General features: G+C 36.2%; 1 protein-coding gene and 1 non-coding gene across 4 annotated transcripts; both read right to left on the bottom strand.

Annotated features, from left to right (window-relative positions):
- Positions 1–4,452: 4,452 nt before the first annotated feature.
- On the bottom strand, positions 4,453–19,661 carry LOC106709819. Of its 3 annotated transcripts, none has more exons than XM_014501703.2 (12): positions 19,507–19,661; positions 18,751–19,030; positions 16,521–18,226; positions 13,936–16,447; positions 13,688–13,866; positions 13,424–13,604; positions 12,893–13,337; positions 12,714–12,817; positions 11,186–12,631; positions 10,219–10,456; positions 6,763–7,020; positions 4,453–5,473 (listed from the first exon to the last, which is right to left on the bottom strand). In XM_014501703.2, the coding sequence occupies exons 2-12, from the start codon at positions 18,787–18,789 to the stop codon at positions 5,442–5,444; spliced, it is 7,140 nt and encodes a 2,379-aa protein (XP_014357189.2). In that variant the 5' UTR covers positions 18,790–19,030; positions 19,507–19,661; the 3' UTR covers positions 4,453–5,441. The 3 variants fall into 3 exon arrangements, with proteins under 3 accessions (XP_014357189.2, XP_045534422.1, XP_045534423.1); XM_045678466.1 differs by having other exon boundaries at positions 18,751–18,865; XM_045678467.1 differs by having other exon boundaries at positions 12,714–12,802; positions 18,751–18,865.
- Trnat-agu lies at positions 9,344–9,417 on the bottom strand. The gene has a single exon. It is a non-coding gene; the product is annotated as a tRNA-Thr (tRNA).
- Positions 19,662–20,858: the final 1,197 nt, after the last annotated feature.

Here is a 20,858-nt window from a genome sequence, read left to right as displayed (position 1 = left end):
CAGACATAAAAACAGACAGACAAAAAATTGCTTTTTCATTATCACAAAGTTAAAGTATTAGTAATCATTTTTTACTAAAATGTTTTCGTTTGTTCAAAAGAATTCTAAGAATATTTTCTTTCAGCTTTTAAATTCTTTGAGGAATTCTATAAAATACATTAAAAAACAATCAGCTGATATTCATAAAAATATTGATTATTACTAAAAAAATTACTTTAAATTTCATTATTTTTTTTAAATGGCAACATTTTATTGTATTTAATTAAGTTCAAGATATATTAGTATGAAATAATAACACAAACAAAACTATATTTTTTCATTTTTTTTATAATTTTATTCGATATGAAATGATAAGTCTGGATCATTTTTGTATATTAGTATTTGATTTGGCACGTTGGGAATATGAGTAGTGTTCTGCCCGACGTGCCAACTCAAGTCCTATAGTGAACTGCAAAAGACTGGTCGATACGCAGATGTACGATGTTCTTAGTTACGGCTGTGATAAAAATCTACCTAGTCAAGTTGATTACACGATGCTTGACGATTTAAGAGGATTTTTTAAACATTGTGTTAAGACTCGTTTGTTATTTCTTAAGTATCAAGTATATTTAGGTATAGTATAGTTACTCGTCAGTTTCCCGCCACGACCGAAATTGTGACAGTAAAAAATTACGTCGCTGTTAGGATTTTATGATCAGTTCTCTTGTTGTGCCAAACAACGTATTTGCATTTAAGGATGTTATAAATTATTTAAGGCAGCCATTTTAATTATTTAAATCATATCAATGGGATATAAAAGTTTAGTTTTATCTAAATACATATTTTACTTTGAAATACTGTTGCATATAACTGTACATATATTTTTTTTTCTTTTGTATTGAATGCTTGTTTTAGGAGCTTATTTTGTAAGCTAAGTCTGTACTTACCTCAAAGCTGTATTGTTAAAATCAACATTAAGTTATTGTATAAGAATGTAAAGTTGTAATACTGGTTTCAAACATTTTGATACTTGTAATTTTATTTGACTGAAAAACATCTGACCTGGTGGTAATAAGTCAAACTAAATTATGACAGCTCACTAGCGCCCTCCTGTCAACGTCAAAAAAGTGTCAAGTGTTCGTACTATAGCTGTCATTTCATGTTTTTTCAATGCCCATGTGTGTTTTACATATTGTTGATTTAACTAAAATAAAAGACTTTTTTCGTCTTTGATCCAATTCAGACTGTATATTTTTCACATAAACAATAGACAAAATGAATTAGAAAAAATATAGTTTCCATTTTGGTTTGAATATATTCTTCTGTATAAAACCTCTTTGCTAATCTTTGACATATATTTTCTGACAGAACTAACCGCGACAGTAGCGCCTCTCACTGAGCCAGATATACCCCATAGTTAAGTTTGCAGCTAAATTTGAGTTACGATAAGTTTATGTTCCAGAATTATAAAACAGCGGTGTGGTTGGGAATTAAATAACATGTTGATAATATTTGTAAGTGATTAATATTAATGAAAAATTAAAATTGTTTAGGTACTCAAGAAAATTGTCTATTTCAAGTCCTTAATAAATTTACTTGTAGTTTTTTTTAAATATGACAGGGTCATCTAACAGTATATTTTTGTTCTAATCCATAATTCGACAATTGAAATCTTTTAATCCTGAAGGTAATTAATTAATGTATATAGTTTGGTGTAAACGCTCTTTAGTTGATAAGTTTGTTATAAATTGTAAATACAAATATTAAGAGTATAATAAATGTTAATGTTTTATGATATTTTGGATTCTTTTATTTTTCATTCTTCAAATCATCAAATGCTCGGAGAAAATTTATCATCAGAATATTGAACTACGGAGAAGACATTTTTTTTATTCATAGATGGAAAATGAAAGGAAAGGCGAAATTCAAAACAAACTTTTATGTAATTAATTATAATAACATCTTTTATTCTATATTGTTATTTTTAAATTTTACATGCTTACCTCAAACTTTAAGACAGAAATAATATTTAACATCTGGATAATATACAATTCTACTATATTACGAATTCACTTAAAGACAAATAAAAATTAATAAATTGCAAAATATTCCATCGTTACATCGAATACCTCACAAAATGAAACAACGCGGGGGCTGCGGGGGAGGGGACAGGACAGAGAGAAGGCAGGGGAAAGACTCCAGCCCGATCATGAACGTATTTAAAGCAAATTATAATAATACGGTGCGTCCTTCACTTTTTTTTTAACAAAATATATGTAGCCTTTACTTACAAGATATACTATCAAATATATTTACATCACATTTCCCTACAGAATGATATTAAACAAGTTATTTTCATTTTTTTATCACAAAGATTTCTTCTAATTTCTACACAGACCGTCTCAAAGCGCATCATGTCGGCCACAGATTAAAAATCCACATCTACCAACGGAAAAGATAATAAAAAAAAAACCGTCTTCGTTGTTTTGTTAGTTTGTGACAAAATGCGCTTTAAGAAATAGACGTAAGCATAAATAAATTTACAATGTATTCAACAACCATATTGGTGGATGTACAGATGACGTCATCAAATGCGCTCAAACATCTCTCGTACACAAGGCGACGTATAACTTCGAAACTAATATCTGTCTTTGTCTAGGTCAGTACAGACATAGACATATACAGTCAAAATCTGTTATAACGACATCGAAGGGACTACTCATATTGAGTCGTAAAAACCGATAGTTGTAACAACCGGTGACAGGTATTAATAGGAAAGATATGTAATAACATTCAGCCAGGACCTTTGATTTTGGTCAATTTAACCGGTATGTTGTTCTAAACGATGTCGCTATAAACGGTTTTGACTGTATATCAATTGTATATATTTGTTCCGCCATCTTGAAAATTGCAGCAACTTTCTTACGACGATCTTAACAAACAGGTTGCGAGCGACTGTGATAGTGACAGATAGAAATGTCGACGACGCATGTTGTGTACTATGTCATTGTATTAAGTCGTTTAGTGATTTAAATCGATGTATTTCGAAGATTTACGTAATCTAGTGTACGAAGGACATAACGCAACCAAAAAAAAATGTCTCCTTTACATATAAAATCACATATAAGTATGAAATTAAATAAAAATGCGGCTTAATTATCAGTGTGTTATAAAAATATATACAAATTGCCTTTAGGCGTTTTTTTATTGCAACGGTTTGACTAAAATCTAATTTGTTATGATTATGCATACATTTTAAGTAGAATTAAGAAGGCATTTAAAATAAACATCCTAAGTGAAAATTAATCGACAATTTATCTCATATAATAAAATAAACATTTAATATCTCAAACACACATTATTCAATCACACACAGAGTATAAACAAAAACCTTAATTAAAATAATTAAAATTGCCTTGAAATAAGCAACTTTAACACCGCAGTGTTCTTTACGACCAAATAAAACATCGAGTTATTCTGAACTTCATCAGTTCATCTCAGACGAGGCAAATTACAAACTTTCCATTTACAATATTCTCATGAAATATATGAAATATATACTCACCACCGCCATTGCTCTCCGCCTGTTTATAAATTTATAAAAAAAAAATTAGGCGGTCAAACAGGCCCACAACTTTCCTACACTGTGTCGCTACAAACTGGGTAAAACTGTTACATATAGCACTAGTGTCGTACGCCGGAAGGAAATCTTACATTTATCGATATCGACATTTTTCAACAACATTTTTTCAGTCTCATAAAGCGCGCCAAAAGGAACGACGAGGCGTTCAATTTTTTTTTTGCAAAATTAGCTTTTTTTTTCTTGTTACAAAACTATAGATTTTTTAAAAATTCTACTAAATCTTTACAAATTAAATTCAACAGTTTAAAAATCACATACATTTAGAAATCAGAACCAGAATCTTAATTTTTTATTTTGTTGTTTGAATGAGATTTTTATTAACATTCAATCAAAAGCTATATTTGAAATTAAAAGGCGAATTATATAACAAAATGGCACGAACCTTTGCCAACTCCAGGCCATCTTGAGCAAAGCGGATGGACTCTCACTGGGAGGGTAGTTCAACTACCTTTCTATCATTTTATACCAACATTTCAAAGTACATTACAAATCAAACACGTGTACTTTACGACAAAATAATGCAGAATATATTTTTTTAAGTAGTAAAAATAGTATACGTGATCGTGATACGTGAATCAAATTATAGTTTAATTTGAAAACGGGATAAATCAAAGACAATATTATTAACCTTCAATTCTGATACGTAAATGATTCACAAATACCATAGAAATAGAAGAAATTAATCCATACATGTTTATTGAAATTCAATAAAAAATTCATTGAATCGATATCGATATATTTATATCTTCACATCACTATCTGTACTGTAACAAATTAGGCCGCATTCGAAAATATTTTCCATAAGCTAATCCTAAAAATTTTATAATTTAAATGAAAATTACACCAAATAACAAATAGAATATTTTGCAAAATGACGAACAGAAAGTATGTTGTGTTTAGTTTCAAAATGTTGCATTTCCTAAATAAAATGATGATGTGCGCTAACTCCGCTCTTATTGCTATACGAATAAAGTTCACATTACTATGGCATACAAGAGTTAAGAGAAAGCAATAAAAAAAATGACAGAATTTCATTGCTCTTCAAAATCACATATATATTATAAAACTAGTTTATGTAATAAACATACAAAAATGCTTTAAAAACAAAATACATTTATGCAATTTTTAATCTACAATGTGATATGTATCACAGTCAGTATATCACGTTGTGATTTATATCTGCATTTTGTGATATATCCGACACGTGTCTGAGGGTGGGACAATAAAAAAGGCAACCAGCTGCCCGACACATGTGATGTTCAAACGACCCCTTACAATATTAACACAGTTTCAAAAAAAAAACACCCTTAAATTATAGTTCTTAATAACCTTAAATCTGAGTCTAACACTACATTACCTAGATACCTATTTATCTACGGCAACCTACCATACAAAAAGGGAGGGTAAAACGAAAAAAAAAAAACAACTATAATTTACTTATGCATTATGCGTACAAAACTCCAGAGCCGACAAACCCCCTTAATAAATAGGTTCATAAAAATACATACGAATAACATATATAAAAACAAACATTATATACCATCATACATACGTACTTTATATAACCTTATCTAGACTCGCCTATATACAATATGTACACAGGAGAAATAAAAAAAAAAAAAACAATTTGTACTTGCAGAAAAACCGTGAATTATATAGAAATATTAAAAGTAATGTAAGGTGAAATATATACACAGATTGCTTCGTACACTTTCAGTTCATATAAAAGATATATAACTATATCGTTACATACAGACATGGCTGAGATTTACAAATATATGTATTGTTTATATTTCCAGCGGGAGACCGCCGCCTGACACTATCTGTCACTGCGCCGAGAACTTGTCACATCTGTAGGCAACATGTCACACACGTCACTACACGAGTACCATGTTATTGCAGGCGAATAGTACATCTTAATACATATTACAAATGCAAATGTATAGATGGATGTTTGTTTGAAGGTATCTCCAAAACAACTCTACGAATCTCGATGAAATTTGGCATAGATCTAGAACATAATCTGGAAGAATAAATAGGCTACTACTTATTACGTTTTTTCCTAATTCCTAGCCGACAGAGTCGCGGGCGAACAACTAATACATCATAAATTCAAAGTTGCAGAATATTTACTTTATCTAATATGATATGTGTATGAGAAATAACAATTTTAATATACATTAAGATTAAAAACAATAAAATTATATAAACTTATATCCAGATATACAAAAATGGTTCAAGAATACGAACAAAACATAAGAGATTAATTGAATAATATTCATATAAACATAATGAACGTGTTTCTGTGTTTACAATTAATTCTATTCAACATACAACAAGGTCAAGTTAAAATAAATATTTTAACAAGTTTAACTGCGCAAAAGGTATTCATTTCGAATATAAACCCGCTAAATATTTCAAAAGGACAAACTACGTCTTTAACAACGATGTTTTTTATTGTTAATAAAAAAAAATAAAGTATGTACCTATCATATTAATAAATAAACTGGTTAATTATTTAGTATACTATATCTGCCTTTATACGAAAAAAGATTCCTCTCAAATAACGAGACTCAAGACATCACATAAAAAAAATCCTTATCCGCTTTATAAGTAAGCAACGTTATTTTATATATATATATATATATATATATATATATATATATATACATATATAGATTTTATATGTTGCATGTTATATGTTACGTCGTTGAGTTGTGGTCATAATCATGTGTAGTAAAACGGGTAATAAATAATCATTAGACAATAACTGTCAGAGTGCAATTGTATGACGAGCGTATCAAGTATGAGCACGAGGAATTTGGTATTTCAAAACAGGCACAATATTTATACTAGCTGTCGCCCACGACTCTGTCCGCGCGCATTAAAAAAAAGACTTACATATAATGAATATGGAAATAAAATTTTATAAAAATCGATCAAGTCATTTCGTAAGGATATTGTTACTAACATTGTAACACGAGAATTTTCCTTTCTGTCCTTTCTCAGGCTCTAGACTAAAACTTCATTTAAAGCTGTACAGTAGTTCTGACATGAAAGCGACACATACAGACAGTTACGTTTGCATTTATAATATTAGTAAGTATTTGTACTAAGTATGTACGTTTGCGTGTTCTTACCGTGCGCGGGGTGGGCGCCGAGTGGGGCGTGGGCGCCGAGTGGGGCGTGGGCGCCGAGTGGGGCGTGGGCGCCGAGTGGGGCGTGGGCGCCGAGTGGGGCGTGGGCAGGTACCGCGGGGTGGGCGACGTGGGCAACATGGGCGTGCGTGTCCCTCGCGTCGTCATCGTCAGGCAACGCCAGACCAAACTCCCGCCGCAGTCGCGAGCTCAGATTCTCACGTTGACGTTCCGAGGCCGTCGGCTGTGCGTCAAATACCCCTGTAATTATACAATATACCTTATTTTCGTTATCGCATTAATTAAGATGTGTTTTTTGAATTTAGATTTACATATTGTACATTCATTCGACGTTCTTACGGTGAAGGAAAGCATCGTGATGCTGCACATATCTGAGAACAAATTCAAAGAATGTGCGAAGTCAACCTGCAATGAGCCAGTGTGGTTGACTATGGCCTAATTACTCCTAACTTGGGGTAGGCTCCGAGCCTCTAATTTGGTTATTTGTCTAGACAAAATTGACTGTTTCATTGTTTTAAAGTCACAATCTTATTGCTTTAATATCAAAGAGCGAATTATATTTAAAGTTTGTTACGAAATAGGAATAAATTTACATATTGTTAAGTTTTTAATGAATCATACAAATGGCAGTAATAATTTACATGAGTTGTATGACATCGCTGACGAGGCTATGTATCAGTAATTATGTTGGTACATTCTATATTGGTACAATAACTGAGAGCGGAGGCGTACAATTTAAATTGGCCGGCTTCCAGAACTGTTCAATTGCTACACAGATAACTTTTATTTAATGATTGTCACGACTCTAACTACATTTTCTATTGTGTTTGCAAACTGTTTATTTTTGACGGCAACAAACTCAAATGCAGATATGTTAGCAGCTGCTTTAGTAAAAAAAAATGAGACTTCAGTAATTTGTATAAACTTTTAACATCTTAAAGTTACACCTATCTTCTAAGAGATGTATCTCTTCTCATATATGTATGTAGTCTATCCGACCCCGACTATATCTCTTTGTAAGGATATTGTGAAGTTATATTAACTATAAGTCAGAAGGTCTATACCTCTAGAGTTCTAGAGCATATTCTTGAGTCGTCAGTCATAAATGCGCTAATCACCGGATGCCATAGCAATGAGATAATCCGACACACGCTAACCTAAATACTGTCGGATGCAAAACCCTGTCGACACATCATGCCGTAAGCCAAGGACAAATTAAGGAATTGGCATAGTACTTAAATACTGCACATTATAGAATTCTTATATGAAAAAAATACATGTTTACATTGCACTAAATTGTATTCGGAACGATAACAAATAGTTACATTTTAGTAAGATTCTTACTTGCTTATAAATTAATTACTATATGCAAATAGACCATTGTCATTGAATATATCATTAAAAGGTTTGGTTAAATTGTATATCTTTCATATCAATGATATGAGCATTTGATAAAATACGATAAAACTATCAGCAAGGATATAATTGCATGTACATAATCTAATATATAATATTCTCGTGTCGCGATGTTTGTGGTTAAAGTCCTCCGAAACGGCTAGACCGATTCTTATGAAATTTTGTGAGCATATTCAGTAGGTCTGAGAATCGGACATCTATTTTTCATACCCCCCCCCCCATTTATTTATTTTACTGCACGCGGACGGAGTCGCGGGCGACAGCTAGTATATGTATATTTATGTACATTTACTGTAATTCAGTTACGTCAAAATGCTGTTCACTTTATTCAACTAAATCAACTATAATACAAGTTAAACTGCATTTGTAACATATTATATGACAAGTTTTAGAATAGGCTAATGTAAAAAGGTTTTTGATCCTTGTATTTAAAGTTATTATGTATATATGCTTTTTACTCTTGTAATAATCAACGATATAAGCATTCACAAGTGGTTACAACAACGCGGCGATGCGGCTACGTGGCTGGCGATTTGCCAGCTCTATTCCTGTACCAACATAACGCGCTCCAGCCAATTAGTTAAACAAACACGCATTACTAAACGCTACGCAATTATTTACACTATCCTTTACATTTCAAGATTTACGTTTGTTTTCAAATCGTTTGGATTACACAAAATTTTTACCGAAGTTTTAAAACAGGGAATTAGTAAGTTTAGTCTGTTCTCAGTGTGAAAAACATGAAATTTTATTTGACAAACCGAAGCATATTACAGGAATGTTTGTTGCGACTCATAATGAAGTTCAAAAACAAGGTTTTTAGTTAATTTTTTCCCTTGAAGGGCGTACATGTAATCTAGCCAGACAAGTGGCCAGCCGACAGATTTATGTCAGGTCGCGCGGCCCTCTCGATATCTCTGACATTTCGCATAAATATTATGCACGACGCTTATCTTTGCATCCTCTGCCATCCCAGTTATATAATATATAAATAATATATTGTATAAATACATTGAAATAAGATTAATAAATATTTATTTTTATTTTAAATCGGTCAATTTGGCTATGTAGACAATAAAGATTTACTCTTACAAAGACGACTTAAAAATTTTAACATAAAAAAAACTAAAAATAAATAATCTCACTAAGGCCCCGGCGAGATTCGAACTCGCGATCTCCTGTTTACTAGACAGGCGCTTTAACCAACTAAGCCACGGCGCCGACAGACAGCGAAAGGAAAATATTGGACGATTTATTTGTTACGACACTTTACATTTACAAAGGGGACAGAATTAAACGCGTTTCATTTTAAAAATATAAGTATAAATAAAATAGCATTCGCTTAGCTTAAATTGTTTAAGAAAACTAAATTCAAAATTTAATTTATTTTTAACAAAAATAGTTATCTCGAAAATCTTTTTACTATTCTGTAAAATTCAGACACTATTTTTATATAATCTAATTTCTAGATTACACAATATAACATTATAAGAAACAAGTAGGTTATTTATTTTCATGTACAGTGGCCCAATACAGCAGTTATTCGCGAGCCGATAACAGCATGAACTTTTATCAATAAAACGATATCGTATCGTAAATAACCTTGTTCTTGTTATTCATAGAAATTTTATAATATTAAAACTAATTGAACCACATCAATAAAACTAGATATCTCAATAAAACACGGGTGATCACAGGACCAATGACTTAAAACTTAAACACACTTTTGACACAAAATTATTTGCTAAAATTTGTTGTCAAAGCGTAATATAACTTTACTTAAAGACTAAAAACTCTTAAGAGATAAAACAATACAAAAGATTTGAGTCTTGATAAGGAATTAGGCTCGCTACAGACGTTCAGATTGACACTTGAAACTTTGCCTATACGTACGATGGCGTGTACGAATAATATTATGTTTAAGAAGGAAATAAGGACAGACATATCAAGTTTTCAAGTGCGTACTAAAAAGAGACAACAAGGGGTCGATGACGTAAGCGTGTGTGTGTGTATATAGTGTACCTTTGGGCGTGTGCGCGGTGCTGAGGTCCCTGTGCAGGCGCTGCTCGAGGTCATCGACGGCGGCTGCGGCGGCGGCGTCCAGACGCTGAGGGGACAGAGAGGCGCCGCCAGACGACTCCGACGACCACTCGCCCCCACCCTCACCCCCCTCCGCGCCCTCCCCGCCCGCGGGAGAACCTCCACCCCCACCCCCACTCGCCGTGCACTTGTGCCGCTTGCGGTATTCCGTTATAGAGAGCTAGTCACAACATGATGTATATGTTAAATCTCACAAATGTATTCCAATAAGGTTAAATAATTTCTGCGATAAAAAAAACTGCTTATTTTTATAAATACATAGTTAACTTACCATGCAAATTAAGTTTATGAATATGTTAACTTTTGAGTATTTAAATTGTAATAAGATTTATCTTTGCTACGGTATATAAAGTTATGCTAACAAATATTTATAATTCCGTCCATTTTATAAGTCTCCAGTCTTCAGTGTGATGTATAAAATAGAAAATACAGAAAAGCACTTCTATTGTAGGTACAATAATTGATCAATTTCAAAGGTAGTAAGTAATGAGGAAAGGATACCAAAAATAACACATCAAATTACAAGTCACAGGTTTTAAGGGATGTAGATGAAAAATTAACTGCTATAATTTTCATTAACAACTATAGTGTAACTATATCAAAAATTTTTTGTACAATTTTCTATTCATATTTAATTAAAAGTTGAAATGGCACAACATTTGAGATTAACAAATGTCGTCGCAAGCCGACCTTGACCTTTACACTGGCTTGTTTACATTTATTGCGCGGTTAATAAAAATTTACATTTTACACGGCATTTGCACATCTCAATTTGCATTTAAGCTGATATTATTATTTAGGCTGTATTCAAAAATGTATGAAAGTGAAACTAATTCAGGTGTTTATAAGATTTTGTACGTTATACAGAGAGAGAGAGAGTGAGACTCACCTTCCTGCGGACGGGCTTGGGTTTGTCAGCAGGCGGCGGGTTGAGGCGCGGGTCGTTGCGGGCGCCGGCGCCGTACGGCTTGCCGGGTTTGGGCGAAGGCGAGGGCGAGGGCGACGCCGCCGCGCTCTTGTTGGAGCTCTTCAGCACTCCCGATAACAACACACTATTGTTAGAGTCCATATTATTCACACGAGTCAATATCTCCTGAACACTTTTCAATTCGTCCACCGGTGCGATCGGGTCCTTATCGAATAAACTATTGTCTAAACTTGTAGTCCTATCTATTGCACTCTTTATGATAGACATATTTGGTATGTTCTCGTTGATGGGACTGTCCAATTTGAACGAGTTCGATAGGTTGCTGAAGATGCCGGAGAAGAGTCCCGTCGAGCTGAACCGCGTCGAGAACGGCACGGTCGAGTCCAGGACGGAAGGTCTTTCCGGCAAAACGACCTCCTTTTCTTCCGGCTTGCTGACAACTGGTGATAACTTTGCATTGCTGATGTTGGCCGTACCAGTCGACAGTGTCATGGGCTCCTCGGGCAGCGGGATGGTCTCCGGCGGGGCGACCAGGGGCATGGGGCTGGGCTCCTCGGGGAGCGGTATATTCTCCGGCGCGGGCACGAGGATGTTGTCGGAGGCCGGCAGAGGTATGGTCTCGACGGGCGGCAGCGGTATGTTCTCCGGAGACACGTGGATCTTCACGTCGTCGTGAATGGAGTTGCTGTGGTCATCGTGCAGGTCGCCGTTCACTTCGCAAGATTTTGAGTTGGTGTCGTTTTCTGTCCGCAGCTGAATACTGATCTGATCGTCCACCATGTTCAGGTCAAAATTAAGGTTGACCTTCTTCCGTTTCTCCTTTGGTGGTTTCTTATTCCTACTCTTGAGTATGAGTATGTTCTCTGTGTGGAATGAATGTATTTTCTTCTGTATATCGTCCATCTCGTCGCGCTGCGGGGACGAGTTGCCGCTCGTGTCCGCAGACTGTGAGCTGTGAACTTTGTCGTTGGGGCTCTCTATTCCCTTCAGTTCACTAATACTGTTATCATTTGATTCTTGAATCTTTGCTTGTGTGATGATCGTTGTATCTATCTCCATGGGGACAACTTTGTTGTAATTGCTCTCCTCCATTTCTAGGTTGTTATTATTGGTATTTATGTCCTCAGGTTTGGTAAATTGTGGTGTTATTTCTTCTTCCGGTGTAGGAACGCCTATTATCCTTCTTATATTTTCTGTATCATGTGGTACTTTAATGTTGACATTCAAAACATCATGATCCATATTGCATTGGTCATCAGAGCCCTGTCCGCTGTCGGAGCGAGTCCTGTCTCTGCTGTACATACACTCCATTATATTTCGTTTGTACTGTGTTCTTGTGATAGATTGGGGATCGTCTTTGACGGGGGAATCTTCGGAAGCCATATATGGAGATGTCTCCTCCATGCACTGGGAATAAAATATAATTTATTAAAAATAGATATAAAGATAATGTCACAAGTTTGAGATTTAAAAATTATAATATACTTACATGGATAATAGGATTAGTTTCACAACCTAATGATTCTCTTGCGACTCTTCTTTTCTTCAGCGGTGTTACCATTTCGTTAGGAGGTGATTCTGCAACAAATGGTTCTGAGTTTATCATAGATTATATAACAAAGGAAACATTACATTTAATTTAATAGCCAAATTAATAAGAATACATACCTATAACAGGGGAGTCGCTTTCTTCACTGATGGCTTGTCTCAGCCAACGTTTCTTAGCACTGTGCTGTGGCAATGCTGCGGGGACCACTTCCACTGGTTCGGTTGGAGTGCTGCGGGTAATTCTTTTGGCTTTCTTCGGTGGTCTATTGCGTTCCCGTCCTGGTGTTCTTGGCGGTGAGATGGCCGAAGGTTCCTCTTCATGCTCCATATCCTGTCCACTGAGGTCTCCTATCATAGTCGAGGCGACTCTAACCAAGCTCTCCAGCGACGGTGCGGATACCAGAGCTGGTCTGTACGGTGAATGATATGGAGATGGAGTACGTTCCGGAGACCGTCCTATCCATTCTGTGGCCATCGTTTTCTTAGTTTTAGGCAATTTGAACGCAGACTCGACTGAACCGACGGCTGCTTCCACTAGAAGACATGCCGAGCTTAGGCCAATATCCTAAGAAAAAAAAGAAATTATGAATTTATATACACAGTTAGACTTTTTAAGACAGCAAAACAGACTTTAAGCAAATAAGATGATACCTCATTAATAACTTCATGTGGTCGTTCTTCTGTGGTGGGATGTGGCAGGTCCACTGCGGGCGCGGCTCTCGGTGGAGGGGAGAGGGGTTGTGCTTCATCCCCTGACGTCACCATATCACTGTCCGCAGAGTTAAGACGACGTCTATTCGATTGCGATGTTGTTCTGGCACGACCCTTACGTCTTTATACAAAAAGAGTACATTAATTGTGTCATAAATAAGCAAAATCTTCTGCAAATAATTAATTACTATAGTGTGTACCAACCTTTTTCGTTTTTTAGTATTGACATGAAGTTCCTCTTCTTCATCTCTGTCCATGCTGTTGGGATGTGGATCAGATTCTCTTCTTTTCTGGCGTTCTTTCACCTCCTGTTTCCGTTGTTCCGCTTTTTCCATACGTTCAAAAGCTTTCATTATGGCTTCCATTTTTCGTTCCTCGCGAGTCTGCAACATAAAGTTTTGTTAAATACACGCATATATTTTAAATATTATTTTAGGATTTCAAATACTTACCATTTTCTTTTTATCCTTTTGACTGGTAGACACGGGAAGTTTGTCCTGGGAGTCATCAGTTTTGTCATCCAAAGAATCCTGATTGGTGCATGTGGTCCTACTGGAGCGGGCAGACCTGTCGTGACAGGCGGACTTTGCGACAACTTCTTTTCTTTCTTCTTTAATGACAGGCTTTTCGTCTTCGACTTTAGGTACTTCCTTAGGTTTTTTAACTTCCATTATTTCTTCTTTAACTTCTTTTGGTAATATTTTGTCTATTTTAATGCTGGCTTCCTCTTTAATGATTTCCATGGGTTCCTCTTTGATGGCTACAGGAGGTGCAGGCGGCGGTGAGGGTGGTGGCGCTTGTTGTGGTGGTGGCAGTAGGACTGGCGGTGGTAGGACTGATGGCAGTGGGGTTGGCGCTGGTAGAACTGGCGGTAGTAGGACTGGAGGTGGTAGGACTTGTGGTTGTAGGACTGGTGGTTGTAGGATTGGCGGTGATAAGACTGGTGGTGGTAGGATTGGCGGTGGCAGAATCGGGGATGGTGGTAATGGCGCTTCCTCTACAACCGGTTTAATATCAGGTATTAAATCTTCAGGTTGAATCTGCTCATGTTTTAGATCAGAATCGACATAATCTGGTTCATCAAGCTCCGGTTTCATTTCCTCCTTGGCCATTAAATCTATTTCTGATTTTATATCTTCGAATGGTTCAGTTTTAATGGGCTCGTCGAAGCTAAGATTGAGGGTGGTTTTGATCGGTGACATCGGTGAAAATTCGTGTTTTATAGGTGATCTATTTTCGTTTTTTATTTGCATGAACGGCGGCGGACTCTCTTTGACCGGCGTTGTCGGCATCTGGAGAAGTGGAGGAGAGACAGGTGACGAGGAACTGTAACATCTGTTTCTGCTTCGTTTTTCTCTCTGAGGATAATCAATACTCTTTCTGGTAACTATAGGATTCAATCCATTAACTTTGCAGTGTTTTGGATTGCCACATGCACAAGGTTGTTTGCTGCCGTTAGTGTCGTGACCGACAGTTATTTCCGTGTTGGATTGGACGACACCAATGGTCACTAAGTAGACGTGTAGGGCACCCTTTATGATACAATGTTGAAGCTCGGCATTAGGTTTGCACGAACGTCTAACAAATCTGGCTTCATTTCCATATGTTCTGGTATCAATACATATCTGAGTGTTATCTTTTGGTAGTCTGTAGAAGAATACGAAGGGTCCAGGTTTTTGGCTTCCGGCTCGTGCGGTGTTCTGTAGTTGCGGCCTGTGTTGGTTTGATAACATATATTTGCCGCGTAATTCTATTACTGGAGTGTTTTCTTTGAGATCCTTTGTGGCGATCAGTATTTTACCGCCTGCGTGCGGGACAGTGGTACATAAATGCGCAGTTATTGCCGACGCCATGCTTTGGGAGCTACCGAGCTTGCTGCTGTATTTCATGATCTTAGCTCTTAGTTCGGGACTATAGTGATTTGTCATGGCAGCTTCGTAGGAATCCTGCCAGTGTGATTGGTTTGCAAGACCGCTGTTATATTTTGTTCGATTTAACATGTCTTTCTTACGTTTAACTCTCTTTTCGGCGAGTTTTCTTTTAGCACCTTTTCGTACCATTTCGGCTTTCTTGGGTCTTTTTGGACCGCGTTTTGGTAATGCTAAAGTTGGCTGAGGCAATGGTGGCAGAACTGGTACATTAGAGTTGTATGTGGTAACACATGAGCCGCTCGTGTTCGTATATGTAGTGACGGTAAGTAGCCTCTTCCGTCGCTGGCCGGCGAGGTGCGGCGTCTCCGAGGAGTCCGAGTCGGAGCCGGCGAGAGCGCTCAATTCCTCCCTCTTCCTCAGCTGTATGGCACGAGCGTGACGTCTATCTATGGGGCGCGGCTGGCACACCTCGCACATGTAAGCATCAGGTATGTTTTGTCTATCTATACCCATGCAATCAACGTGCTGCCATTCCCCACATCTATCGCAGCATATCATGTAGCCATCGTCATGAGTGAAGTCACAAATGCATCGCGTTTGTCCCTCCTCCTCTCCTTCGGGAGCCGTTTCTGTGTCACTGCCTCCTCGGGGACCTTGAGCTCGGTCCCCATCTATGGAAGATATAACCGAGGCAGCATCGTCATCTTGGGTTGTTACAGATGGAGTCGACTTAAATGCAAGTACTCCGGTCTGCACTGATGTCACAGGAGGTTGAATAACAGCTACACTAGCTGGAACTGTTGCCGGTGGCACATCAAATGCTGCCGTTGACATTATCACAGGAGAATTTCTTTTCAATGGGCTCATTGGTGTCGTGATCGGAGCTGGAGACACAACCGCTGGTGCTGATGTTGTGACAGGTGGAGGAGGAGTGGAAACCGCTGGCTGTTTCTGTGCTGGCAAAGAGTATGTATGATCCAACATGATAAATGCCAAGGCTTGATAAGAATATCTACGGAGTTCTTCTGACAAATTAGGCCTCTCTTCCATTCCAACTATATCATCTGCTGTTGTTAATGTTGACTTGTCACCACTGAAAAGAACAAAAAAACATTAAACAAACCGTTGTGTTTTACAAAACAAGTAACATAACAATGTTTACTTACAATACAATTCGTTTTTGATTTAATGGTTTTATTTCTGCTGGTTCTTCAATTATTGGTGGTGGGATTATTGTATGGTTGACAGTAGGACTTTGATGCAATACAAGTTTAGGCTGAGACAGTGACTGCAAAATCTGCTCTGTAAGTTGCTGATTTGCTGAGACTTGAGTCACAGTAGATAGTTGGTTATCTGATGGTGCATAAGTCTGGACATACCGAAGATTTGGTGTCGACCCCGACTGGACATAGTGTGGACCTTTAGGAAGATTTATATTTAATGGAGCAGTGGAAAGCAACACGGGACCACAAGGTGATTGGAGTACTAAACGATCACTTTTTGAAACCTTCTGAAATGATAGCGATTGACTTTTAGGTGCGGGACTTCCAACTTTTTGAATAATCTTTGAGGGGCTTGTTTCCAACACACCAATATTCTGTTGGTTCTTATAAGTCACACTGGCCAAGGGCCACGATTTTCCTTCTGTTTTATGAGATGATCCAGCCTGTTGTATTATTTTAATAGCTCTGGATTCCTTTTGACCGGACCCTTGATTTGTGCTCTTGGAACTTTTTATTGTATTTACAGATTTTCTTCCAGAGTGCACAGACATTTTATTTGGCCCGGAGACAACACGAGATAAAATATGGCACTGCGTATTGCCAGTAGAGGCTGCCACCATAGTATTTAAATTAGCACCATTATTAACTTTGTTTATTGCCTTATTCAAATTTGTGCTCTTAGTATATGTATGGCTATAAGAGACATTCTTAATAGGACTATTATTTATTATAGTAGGTGATAGTGAAGAACAACCAATAAGGGACTGGCTTTTGGGAGACTTTATGTTCAACACAGAACTGTTTAAATGTTTCTGTGTAACAACATTAGCACTCAACTTATAAACATGATTCTGAGTTCCATAAACAGGAGTTGTGAACTCCTTATCTTGTGATATAAATTGCTGAGCAAAAGTAGGACTCTTTGGAAGAGAAATATTACTCAAAATCTGAACTTTTGATGCCTTAGGTCGGCCAATATAATTAGTTTCAATAATATTAGTTCTTCTGCCTGCCTGATTTGTGTCATTAACATAACTTTCACTGGTAATTATTATTTGAGATACACCAGGAGGCCTTTCATCATCATTCTTAATATCCGGAGGGGCACTGGTTGTGAGAATAGTGGGTAACCACAAGGTTTGGCTGCCCGAGGCATCTTGTGCGACATTCTGTATTGCAGTTATATTGCCTACTGCGGCATCTACATTAATTGTAAAGTTCTGTGGGAGTTTGGTAACATTCTGCATGATTGCTGTGTTCAATGGGGCCTGGATTAATGTAGTAGCATTTTCTACATAATTTGCATCTCCAGAATCCTCGGTTTCTTGTAATATGGGGTATGCAATGCGGCCCACATTATCTAGGGTAGTTTCTTCTATTCTCACAATTCTGGACAAAGAATCGACAGACATTTCGGTATCACAATGTTTATCATTAATACGAAAATCTACTTCTTTATCTACTTTGTGTATAGATTGGATAATACTCTCTGGATTTGTTGAATCGGGTTCAGGATCACCTTCTAAAGGTGATAGAGGTACCGGCCTTAAAACTGGAGTTCTAATGCTTGATACATTCATGTTATCTGTTAATTTGTGTTCCAAAACATGCTCATACATATTTTCACTGGAGGTGGTCGGCCCGTAATCCTATAACAAATGATTTCATCATTAATTAGTGTTTACATCTATTTTTTTATTTCAAATTTATTTATAACATAAAATATAAACAGCGCTCTATATTCAATGAACATATTATCATACAATGACTGTAGTTGGTACTAAATTAATATTAAATGGAATTGGGAACACTATCAAATTGCCCTCATTCAGCCAAGTTTTGATAATGTTACACTTTAGGAGCACACACATATTTAATACAAAATAATTAACACACTACTCACCAAAATTTAGCCGCATTAATAGAAAAATAAAGACTAAAGAAGGTACAATATAATAAACACAATTTCATTTGTAAAATCTTTATTTCATGTAACTTATAGCTGCATTATAGTAGCTCATGTAATAAGTGAAAATGTGATGACTGTAAAAGGATTAAATTATATGATAACATTAACAAAAAGTAAGTATTACAGGTTGAAGTTATATGAAAACTCCCTGAAGGTCAAATAGAAAAAAGCAATGAAAACTATGGTAAAGCAGATGGTACTTACTTGCCGGGCCGTAGATTCATATTCTGATGTAGCAGACATGCTGTGAATACCATCTTGGGTCGAGCCCCAGATGACGCGTCGGAGAGCCCCTGGGCCTCCGAACTTATTTATGTGACTGCAATCGAAAATCGTCTTTTTACCCTCACGTCTTCGTTATCCTCACAATAAAGTGGGCTGAACATCTTTACGTTCATAGCAAAATATTTTTAGTCCACAAATACTATAAGACTGTCGAGGTCATTGTTCCAGAAAATTGTCGAAAGTCTCTTTATTTCGTTTCCTACGGGAAAATATAAAGAATAACACAAAAATAAAACGCAATAGAGTCGATGGAACGCCTAGCGAAAGACAAATAAATAGATAGGTTAAAATTCACTGCCGCCATTATTGTGGTACGAAAACTGAAATGTCTCTAAACATCAAAAAAGTAAACACTAACCTAAAACTGAAAATTGCAATGAAAATCAATGGAAACTATGTAGAAATAGTCATATTAGTTATCTTATTACGCTAACTAATTCCGCTTAGCAACAAAGAAGTGCAAAATATAAGTACATGCTAGAATGAGGTTCGAGTATTAATAACATTCGAACTAAAACTATACTGAATTAAATATTAAAGATTTTCTTAAAGAACAAGGAACATGAAAAAGAAAATTCTTATTTTAGTGTAAAGTTGGAAACATTACAATGGTTATGCTATGAAATCCAGATGTAAACACTTTCTGAGAAAATACTTCATAAAATTAGTACTAACCTGTACGTAAACGAAACAATAACACCTATGATACAGCGAAACCGTTTTCATCAAGTAATTGCATAGCACATACGAAAAAGGCCTTAAAGTCTGAAACTACGACCAAAACATTCACAAGACTCGAAGATGGCGGCCATTGCATTTTCTTGATACAAAACAACGGGGGGTTCACGGATCATGTCTAAATACCTAGCACTTCCGGTCAATTGCGAGTTTTTTTTAATTTGGATATTTTACAAATCACCTCATAACTTTAACAGTTACTGTATATAATTTTCAAAAAGTTATTTTTGCAGTATTACAAAAGAAAAATTCTATGATAAATGAAAACATTATATTACGAAGAAAAAAGAACATACACGATCACCGTTTTCATAGACCTGAATCACTATTTTCTCTATGACTACTTGTCTATGGCTTTGTCATAGACATTTTTAATTTTTCTTCATTATGAAATGCATAGACAATGCAGTGCATATTTTTGTCTTTGCCTATTAAAAAAATATTTTCTTGATAGGTTTTCAAACTTTTATAATATTCTGATAATTTTATTCTAAAAAACCTACAAAAAAATATGGTGATGTTTCTGTCTGGTCCAAAGATGAAACATTCATATACATTATATTTAACGTCCCAACGAGATCCTTCTCCAACAACAGTCGTGCAAGAGGAAAACTCCGCTATAGGAATAATCTGTGTACTCGAGAATGGTTTCTGTCTACGAAATATTTGCTAAAACAATTTTCAACCAAACTAAACACCTTTTCGAAAAATAAAAACGGGCACCTATTATTTCAAAGTGTACTTAGTTTTTATTTAATTCTTTGACTTATTCACTACCCGATATGGTAAGAATAGCTAATATTTAAAATAAAGATAATTATGTAGTTTGTAAACCCTTAAATTTCAATTTATGTATGAAGTCAACCAACATGCACTTGGCCAGCGTGGTCTAGTCATCTCTAACTTGGGGTAAGCTCCGAGCCCCTCAGTGGGGACGTATAGTGAGCTGATGATGATGTCGTTTGAATCCTAAAATGACGAGTAAGACGAATTCAACCTGCTCAACCCACTTATGCTCTAGCGAATTAAGATCAGGATTTCGCGCTGGCCAATCTAATAGGCGAATTTCAATATCTTGTATGTACGTAAAATCGTGGACGCGAGTGTTAACATAAATAAAAATAGATTCTTCATCATAGCAATCAATCCGGGTTGTAAATGAGGAATTAGAATTTCCGTTAGATACCAAAAACATCATTTTCGAAGAAAACTAATTCTGTACGATTTTCTAAAGTGATAGCACCTCAAAACATTAACGAGCTCCTGCTGTTGGGGACGTCTTTATGCAT

Source organism: Papilio machaon, chromosome 6 (genome assembly GCF_912999745.1).
Source record: "Papilio machaon chromosome 6, ilPapMach1.1, whole genome shotgun sequence".
Lineage (NCBI taxonomy): Eukaryota > Metazoa > Arthropoda > Insecta > Lepidoptera > Papilionidae > Papilio > Papilio machaon.
This window is presented reverse-complemented; position numbering and strand designations above follow the sequence as displayed.